We start from the raw sequence: 9969 nt of genomic DNA, 5'->3' as shown, positions 1-9969 counted from the left end.
TTATCCACACTCCGTTCAGTTCAAATATAATTTGACAGTTTAGCAAAGTTATTCACGAATAAGGTTAGATATACATGTGCAGTTCAACTGCATATTCCAAACAAGATGAGCAACATGCATCTTCAACTTAAACGACCGCTACAGGCACATTTTATTAAATAATCCGTCCATCGATACGGGCAATTACATTTAAGATATCTTTTATTGATAAGATGTAATTTCCCCCCTGATATTATTTATTATTTAGTATAGAGTACTAATAAAATGTTTATTCTGAAGGGAAACCGAAAGGATAGGCTACATAAGAAATTTGGTTAAATGTTCAAACAACTTGTAGTGCGACTAGTAGGTGCACACCAGGAAATGAATGTTCAAATCAGGAACCAAAGACAGTATTCTACCAATTTGCACTAAAACCTAGCCCCGGTTTGAGATTCAGTAACGGTGAAAACCAAAACACTCAGGCACGTGGTCGCCTTATGGATGAAACCTCTATCTTCTCTATCTTCACTTTTCCAGACAATCGTTAATGGCGTGAGAATTATTCCTTTGTTCAGTCGCTTGCACTGTGCGCCCTCGCATGGTTCAACTCGAAAGTGCCAGAGCTCTGACACAAGAGCGGTGGGCTCAGAGCAGTTTTCGTCTGATGGTAGGAGCCAAGCTCACCAGTATTGCTAAATTTGGTTATTGTTTACATTGTGCAGCATTGAAGAACCTCACCCACATCTCTCCAATGAAAAAGCTCATCAAGAATGTATACAAGATACCAACAATTTGAAGCTCTGTGCAGTAGCCAACATACACTATAATGGCTTTTGGTATGTTTATGAAACATACAGAGGAGGAGGCAGCAACTAACTGGAAACAATTCTTTTATTCCACAATAACTCAAATCTCCCATTCCTATCTTCCTGTAGGGTGTGTTCAATGGCACACGTCACTCAAGCACGCATGTGCGCGCACGCAGGCACGCACGCACGTACACACGCACACATACATACACACACACACAGTTTTACAGCAGTCACAGAAAGGCGATAGAAAAGTGTGGCATGCAATGCAAACTGCAAACTCTTGTGCTAAGTCTTTAAGCTATCCCATCTATTCCCTCCACACAATGCTAGGGAACTGCTCTCAATATGAGTTCTGCTCTTCGTGTGCTCTCAGCTGCCTACACCCAGGGATAGAAAGCATACTGGACAGATAGATAGAGAATGCAGGTGAGAAAGAGATGCCCTGAAAAAAAAAACAGGAACCTAACAGGGAAGGAATGAGTGCTGGTTAGATGGAAAAAGGAAGAATGCTGAGATGAGACACAGCACAGAGACAAGCATCAGAGGTCCGAGGTATCCAAGGTGACAGGCTTCAATAAAAAACCTCTCAAATATTTACATGCACACAAACCTACATCACTTTTCCCAGAAACACTAATCACTGATCTATGTTAACATCAAATGCTAGGATAATACAAAATAAAAGTTTGGAATTCGCACAGAAAACCAAAACAAACAAACAAAAGAAATAACAAGCCACAGGTGCCCCTGCTCCAAACATGGAGAAGTGTGGAATGAGTGTTCAGGCTGGAGGTCAGGAGGGCCTGGCTGTATAGAATGTCACCTGACCCCGCAGAGTGCCATTCAGCCTCATTAACCTGCAGGGGACACGGCGGCTCTGAGGTAACAGCTACATGCTCACAGGAAACTCCATGCAGGCAGAGGTCAGGTGTCAGATGTCATAGGTCAGTTTATTCCACAGTCCAGTGTGGATACCTTGTGTGACCTTTGAAAGCGTCCAGTTTCCAGACCTTGTCCTAAAACCCAGTCCCCTCCATCAGCACCGGCATCTGTGGTATTCCAGCCCTACTTCTGCAGAGCCGCCTGATCCGAGATGCAGGGTTAGCCCTTCTGTGAACTGGGCCTGGAGCTCCGTCGTCTCCTGAGCATCACTGGAGAGTCACGTGGGAAGATGAGCTGCCACAATGCAAAGGCTTCAGTCCTTCACGTGAAAATAAATATGTAACTTAAAACCTTTAATTTCTTTAAAAAAATTAAAAAAGAGACGAAGAGAAGGAGCGAGCTGCGATCGGCCTGGCCCCGCCACGCGCCGCACCTGGACCCCATTCCCTGAACTAGACCCATCGGAACCACAAGTAAACCTCTACCACAGAGTAAAAAAAACCCAAAGAACAGACATAATCAATCACAGTTAGAAAAGCAGAGTGATCCAAACCCACAGTGTCTCTCAGATGGGCCCTGAGATTCGTCCAATCACACCGTTGGGCGCAGTTCCCCCAGGCCTACAGCAGGGGGCTCCTTGAGACAGCTTTCTCAAGTTACAATCAGAGGCTACACAGAAACAAAAGAATTCTACGTAAGACAATTTCGCAAAGACGCTGCAGCCTTTCCCCCTCAGAGGCATGCCTCCTGATCGTCCCTGTTCCTTCTCTTGTCTGCCATCCTTGGACTGATGTCACCTACCCTGTGCTGGGAGGAGAGAGGGGTGGGGGGGAGAGAGTTCAGTCAGAGCACATCAGCTTATGGGCACCCAGCATGTAAGCATAAAGAGTCTATATGTCTGGCCAGTTTACACTTATATCACAAAAATGTCCTCAAAATTTTAATTAACATATATAATGTCTGATAACACTTTTTTCAATGAAAAAGGAGCAGAGATTCCACATTTAACAAAACAGAAATAAATACTGGAAATGATTACCCCTTTTCAAGAGGTTCAGCAGTGTAAAACAAACATGCATAGCGAAACAAGAGATGTAACAAGAACAATAATAATTAAACAAGAATATTGCTACCATACAGAATACCAAACATCAATGTGCCTGCATAATATGTAATGCACAAGCCACTTGGAAGCAGTTCTCTCTGTTCAGCACAAACAGAGAGAACTGTTCATGCTAGCATTAACAAAGGAAATACAGGGCTTCTTAGGCATACCCCCAGCAGTGCTGAAAGAAGGGAAGAAGGGACTGTCATTTAAACAGCTGTCAACAGCCGTAAATCTAGGGCTGAGCTGGCAATTTATATCTTCTGAGTACAGCATAATTGTTCCTCATTAAAATTCTGGTTACATGCTGCAACTGTCATGTACAATAGTATTCTCACCGACCACAGGTTTGTCAATCACAGTTACGATTTCGTGTGATTTATGAATTGTAAACAGTTTTACTCATGGTGGCATTTCACTTTGATTATCCAAGGTTCAAAATCCATTTAGCTGATCCAAATCTGTATATTAATTTACCTGCCACAGACCCGTGTCTGTTTGCTGTCTGACCCCATTTATTGGCTTGTGGGAAGAATCTGTCATGCCAAGCAGACTGTAGTCATAACAAATAAATATGAGGAATGAACTACAGAATTGTTTTTAACAAAGCTATTGCAAAAGTTTTTAAGAAAGTGAATTTAATTTAAAAATCTCCCTAATTTGTATGGGCCAATTTTGCTTCTCAGATCACCACAGTACCATCCACACCCCTCTAGGAGCAGCGAAGTGTGTGCAGTTCACACCATATAGACGAGTGTGGGGAAACCCCTGGCAACACGTTATCCTTCCCCAGACCATGCAATTGGCAATTACCGGATGCCCTATAACGTTGCTAGCAATAGCCGGCACAGGCATGGTTGGGATTCAGTTCCAGACCATGGGGCGTGACCCAGCAACAGGATCAAGTGCTTGAGCTACCTAAGAGCCCCTAGAGTGGCGCTTTTGAAGCTTGTTGATTGTCACTCAAGGATTCATACTCTTACTTTCCAGTTACCCATAGACTCAAGGATTTATCAAGCATGGATTCATCAATCGTGGGCTAATTTAGGACTTTAAACCCCTGAAGATGGAGGAGGACTACTGAAAGTCCATTGAGGAAAAGCCTCTGAACACCGCGTGTATGCAGGTTATGTGTGTGCTCGTCCGGTAGGGGTGTGAGGAGGGGGTACTGACGTGTACAGGGGCTGTAGCTGGAGGTGTGATGTCTTCTGCGGGGGCTGGTAGCCATATGAGTCAAACCCGCCAATGAAATCAACTGTGAGAGAGAGAGGGTAGAAAAAGATGATCCAGTCACTGCCAGTATGATATACCAATTCCTTCTCTGGAGGCATTGCATTCCATCCCCAGTTACAGAGCCCTGCCAGTTACATCAAGCTCTGCTCAGAGGCATCTCTCTCCCTGATGACATCATTCTGCTTTCCCAGTCACTAAGCCATGCGTTCCCCGATGACATCACCGTATCTTACATCTCTGCCAACAACACCAGAGCACATTCCCTTTAGTGACATCACACTTACAGCTGTCCTCGTCATCCAGGAATACCTTGCTGACGTAACAGGCATACACGAACCCAAAGAGCTGCAAGAGAGGAGGGGGGAAACCGTGACTCCAAAGGAGACAGGAGACAGCAAGCATGGCATAGGTAGGGGGAGGGAGAGTGGCAGGGAAAGGGGTGGGAGTGATACTCACCGCCAGAAAGACCTGCAAGGCAGAGCTGACCACCTCTATGTACTGGTAGTCCAGCAGGCAGCCGGACACTGTGATGACATGGTGGTCATCTGGAGCCAAGATGGAATTTGTCACCGGGGTGACCAGGCAGCCCGGCCCGTTCTCCATCCACCAGGACCGGTGTAGAGAAGTGTTAAAGGTCATCAGGAAGTCTCTGTCCTGTAAACAGTGAACGGACAGGATTCAGATTTCACTTTACTCTCATTTCAAGAGGACATGCATGATCTCACAACTCAATACAACATGGGTACGTGCATACAAACACCGTCACAAGAAAAACTGCATACCAACGGCAGGAAAAATTTATTTATGCAAAAGCAGCATTATGTGGACACCCTAGACCCACATTCCATAATTAATGCCTACTGGAATAAGACTGTCTTAAACCACCATTCGACAAGGGAGACAAAGTTACATTTAGCCTTACTGGGGTCTAGCAAAGCACCAGCCTAATGAGTGCTTAATGCTGCTGGCCACCACACGGACAGGATCATCACAGGGAGCCCAGGCTTTAATACTGGCCAGTGTCACTGAGCAAAAGGCCAGCTCCTGTGAGACCACACCCACCTGGGACAGGTGCCCCACCTCCAGGTAAAAGCAAATGATGAAGGAGTTCCAGCCCACCCAGAGAACCAGCCACAGTGCATACTGTGAAGAGATTCACACACGCAAACACAGTCACAAAGTAAGCATACCTACAAAATCACTCCCTTATATTTCAAAATTTTGGAAATTATATAGGGCCACTACTGATCATGGCTACTGTTTAGGTATTTTTCTGTTTGTGTGCATGTGTTTGGTGCATGTGCGCGCATGCATACATACTGTGCATGCACATGTGTGCGTGTGCGTGCCTGCATGTGCACATACTGTGTGTGTGTATGTGTGTGTGTGCGTGTGTGTACGCGTGTGTATGTGAGTGGGTGCGCGGGTGTGTGTGTGAGGATGTGTGAGCCTGTAGGTGTAGGTGTGCGTGTGTGTGTACACACACCAGGATGAGGTAGCGGGAGCGGAACTGCACAGTGCCGAAGATTCCCAGTATCACAGCCATGATGTGCAGGAAGTTGGCCAGGATGGGTGCCCATTGATATCCCAGAAAGTCAAAGACCTGCCTCTCCAGTGCTGCCGCCTGCAGGAGACACAGGGAAATGCAAATCCCTGACGATAGCTTGAAATATCACAACAGTCAGGCTGTTTGGCATAAATACAGCTTACACAAAATGTCTCATTATCCCACTTCAAGCATCAAACGCCAACCTTAACTGACCCTCTTCTAGAAATGGATTTGTTCTGCCCATTCACACAATTTTGATCAATAAAGAACAGAAAAAAGTGCAAGCACTGCCCCTTGCAGTCTACGCTCCATCTAAAGCCTGCAGCTGGACACACTTGAGAACCGAAGGCTTCTCAAATAAAAACAGTGGAATCAGCTCTTTCTGTACAGTCAGCCTGGAGTTCATACACACGGCGACCGCGAGGGACTTGGACACGGTAGGTAAAAGCGTGGAGTGATAATGAGGACAGTAGTTGGACAGCAGCCATCCCTGTTTGCTCTTTCACCTGCTTTCTAAGAGCCATTTGAATACTTTATAAGAGGAGAACCACAGAGGAGCTCCTCTGACTCTTTGATAAGGGCATGCTGGAGTGAAGGGGTCGCTTTGGTTGCAAAAACCCTCCTGGCACAGGAGCAGGACGTCCTGGGTGAGAGTTCTGATGGAGGGGTGGAAATGGAATTGAACACCTGTGCCACCGCCCCCCACCCCCCATCCTCCCCGAGAATATGGTATAATTTCCCTGCAGGCCCGCCTCACACACACACATACACACACGCACGCACGCTCGCGCGCACGAGCGCAGACACACACGGACTCCAACTCTCCCACAGCACCCTGCTGCAGTTGTTTCCATGGAAACTGCCTGGAGCCCCAGCCCCAGGGCTGTAAGCTGAGATACAGGGCCTGACAACAGGGTTCCACTGCACCCCCCAAAAAATACACACACATACACACTGTAATAATGTACACACTGTACTACCACACAGAAACACACCTATGCAGTACACACATTGTAGTATCACATACATACCCACAATATGTAGTAGTATAGTGAATACATACTATGTAACCTCACTTAATAATATGTCCTGCAAACTAGTTGCATGCAACCCACGCAACGTATAATATTAACAAAGAATCAGCAAAACAAATACTGAACTGATATCACTCTTGTAATTTTAAAAGAGCTTAAAAAGGGGGGTGGGGGGGGGGGGGTGGTGTTGGGAACATGCTGTGACCCTAACAGGGCGAGTCCCAGCAGCCACTTTCCACCACAATGCTCAGCTAATTTCAAGAGGAGTGGTTGTAGATGTACGTAGAACATGTACTATAATTATCCACGTGTTTAAACAGGGGGGTAATTAACTGGGCAGACCAAGAGTTTGATGGGGAATTTTGCCCCTGCTTTCTATTTCAAATACCAAGAAGGTCAAGACCGCAGGTTAATGGCCCCCTACCGCAGTGTTTCCCAGAATTTTCCTTCCATGGCACACTTTCCAAATACACAGAATCTCCTGGCACACCACTCTCAAAGTGAGCGACTGACTGACGTCAATGTGACGTGTGAACAGTACGCCTAAATTTTCTTTCATGGTTTCAATTTAAAGCAATATGCATTTTAATGACATTCATTTAGGCTTTTATGAATGGGACTAGTTCATTAAAAAAATGACTTTTACATTTACATTTAAAGAACTTTTAACATTTTTTACACGGTTGGGACACACCATTTGGGAAACGCTGCCCTACAGCACAGTATCCCCATCCCTGCACAGGAATATTGCTTTCCGATTTGTTTCAAAGAACTTACTGGACTTCACTGTCAACACCACTCCCAATTTATCCCATGTCTCCAATTAAGTACTGAGCTGACAAGTCTGAGTGAAACATAGCTTAAGCCATCAGGGTCCAGGGTAGCATGGTACATTGCACCTACACACGTTACTCCATGCACATTTGCACTGGACCCTTTCAGCAAACACAGAGACAGGCCTGTGTAAACAATATACACGTCTGTACACACACACACAAACACAAAATAAGCACATTGCACTATGTTATACACAAATGCTCTTAGTCACTAATTTTTAAAAAAACACACACACTACTCACACTCTTACATCTTATCACTCACCCCTAAAATATACATAATATTGTGCAATGTACATGTTCACCCTCTTTCACATAAACACAAAGGACCCACCACTCTTAGAATGGCTGTTGACAAGCGCCACTTACTCACAATACCCATAATTCACTCAGAATAGCCCCCCAGCTCACCTCCTCAGAACGGAAAATGGCCTTGCTGACATTATGACAGCATATCTAACAATTCACAGCTGGTAGCACATGGATTCTGCAGACATCACTTTTTAATGTAGATAAACTTTCAGAGGGGCACGTGGGCTCAAAGGAAAATTAGCTTTACTAGATGAGGAGAGGGTGTGAAACAGACAACGCCTCAGACAGAAAGGGGAGAGGGGTGAGAGGGGGCACAGTGAGGCACAGGGGGCCACAGAGAGGGGGTGCCAGGGGGCGAACAGGGAGGTGCAGAGGCCTGGGGAAGGGTGCGGGATGAGAAGGACCCAGGGGCCAGACCCGTGTGCAGAGGAGCAGATGGGAGTCGGTGCATAAATAGTATCTTCCCCCACATGGGGTACGGACCCAAAAGCCCAACCCACAGAAAGCACCGCACACAATGCAGGCTTCAGGCACAAACCTCAGAGCACTGAGGAGGACCGAGGGACACTTTGAGTGGTGAGGAGGAGGACTAAGCTATGAAACACAGTATGCAACCACTATTTAAACTGCATTTTCTTATTTGGGCCTTAAAGCTACACTGAAAATGGGTAGACACTGAGTAGTAAACACCACACAAATCTCTGTTGCAAACGTGCATCCTGTAATCTAAAACAAAGAATCAAACTAAAACTAACCCTTCTTTCCCTCATCTCACAGGTCTTGAGGCAAGCACACTGACAGTGGCACTTATATGGCTAACTGTTCCTTATGGTGTTTGTTTTCCATTTGAAATGTACTTCTGTAAGTTGCTTTGGTTAAAAGTATCTGCTAAAAACGACATTGTAAGTTGTAATGGTAATTGCACATAGTAGGATGTTGTATTTTTGAAACTGATGACTGTAGATGTCTGAGTAAGAGTGACACAAGCTCCAAACCACCCCCTCACACAGGAACATACCCAAACATGTCCAGGCTGAGTCAGAGACATCAAACACTTTTTGCCTGCATATTTTGGGGGGGATTTACACATTAATATTCATATACACTGGGGGAAATAAAATTACATTTCCATCAGATATGTAAAGTGACAAAAATGGATAGAAATTTGTTTATCAATTTTTCCCCATATTCACAAATACATGCCCATATGTATGTATATACATTCACTGTACTACATATTAAACCACTAAACTAACAATATCGTCCACTGTAGTAGGCCGATTCGTGAAGGTATTCGGTAAAAATCAGGGATACATACCACCTCGCGACAAAATACCTTGAAACATACTCACCAGTTGTAAGGAGCAGATGACAACTAGCGTACACCTTCCATTGCACTTTCCCATTCTGTTCGTGAAGTCGATACGGCTTTTGGCCGCAGAGGTTTCGATGGAAAAGGCAAAATCTTCCAAGATAGATCCGGATAAGATTCGACTGCGCCGCGGTTCTAATGACCACACACCGCCTCCAGGCTCAACACATCGCTGTACCCACCAGCCCCCCTAGCACGCCTTCTGCGCCCCGGTGCGTTGTATGATCAATTTTACACCATGGTTAAATACAATTGTTTTGCCATTTCATAGTCTTGCGTGAGTCTATAAACAGCACAAGTCAAAATTTTATCTGGCGAAATGTCTTCTTGTAGCGGGTTTGAGTCCGTGGCTCTACCTTACTGCGAGTCACCAGTGCTGTATCCGACTTCTTACGCCGCCGCCACACCTTCAATCTGGCTATTACAAGGGGAATTAGGGGGACAGACACAACAGACAGAGGAAATATTTAGCTAAAGCAAATTTGGGGAGATCGGCATCATATGACATTTTATCAGACAGAAGTGAAGGGGGTAGGGCTTCAGGAGGAAGAAAAAAAATTAACCCAATAGAGGCTATTTAAATCTGCAACTGACACAAAGCACTACATTGTGACTCACGGTTTGCGGCGTTCTCTTCCGATCAGATGTGAAGAAAAGATGACTGTTCACTGAAACATGATCGCTAAATAAATGTATTTGCAGGAGTGTGCGGTGAGCTAAAGCGAGCCAGTTTCGGGGTCTTTGTCAATCTCACTGCTTGGCGAGCGGGAGAAAAAAGGGGGGTGAGGGGAGGAGGGATGGGGGGGGTTTCAACCAAGCCCTCATTTGTAGTATGAATTCTGCAGCCTGTGC

At 45.4% G+C, this 9969-nt stretch overlaps 1 protein-coding gene across 3 annotated transcripts; it reads right to left on the bottom strand.

Moving 5' to 3' along the window:
- Positions 1–855: 855 nt before the first annotated feature.
- Positions 856–9908, bottom strand: nkain1 (sodium/potassium transporting ATPase interacting 1). Of its 3 annotated transcripts, none has more exons than XM_064347172.1 (8): positions 9736–9908; positions 9098–9535; positions 5501–5638; positions 5077–5157; positions 4471–4668; positions 4299–4359; positions 3955–4036; positions 856–2483 (listed from the first exon to the last, which is right to left on the bottom strand). In XM_064347172.1, exons 2-8 carry the CDS (start codon positions 9149–9151, stop codon positions 2474–2476), a joined length of 624 nt encoding a protein of 207 aa, XP_064203242.1. In that variant the 5' UTR covers positions 9152–9535; positions 9736–9908; the 3' UTR covers positions 856–2473. The 3 variants fall into 3 exon arrangements, with proteins under 3 accessions (XP_064203242.1, XP_064203240.1, XP_064203241.1); XM_064347170.1 differs by having other exon boundaries at positions 856–2478; XM_064347171.1 differs by having other exon boundaries at positions 856–2478; positions 9098–9531.
- Between the last annotated feature and the right edge of the window lie 61 nt (positions 9909–9969).

The sequence above is a fragment of the Anguilla rostrata genome, chromosome 8, assembly GCF_018555375.3.
Source record: "Anguilla rostrata isolate EN2019 chromosome 8, ASM1855537v3, whole genome shotgun sequence".
Taxonomy (NCBI): domain Eukaryota; kingdom Metazoa; phylum Chordata; class Actinopteri; order Anguilliformes; family Anguillidae; genus Anguilla; species Anguilla rostrata.
Note: the sequence above shows the minus strand (reverse complement) of the source record. Positions and strands in the feature narration are given on the sequence as shown.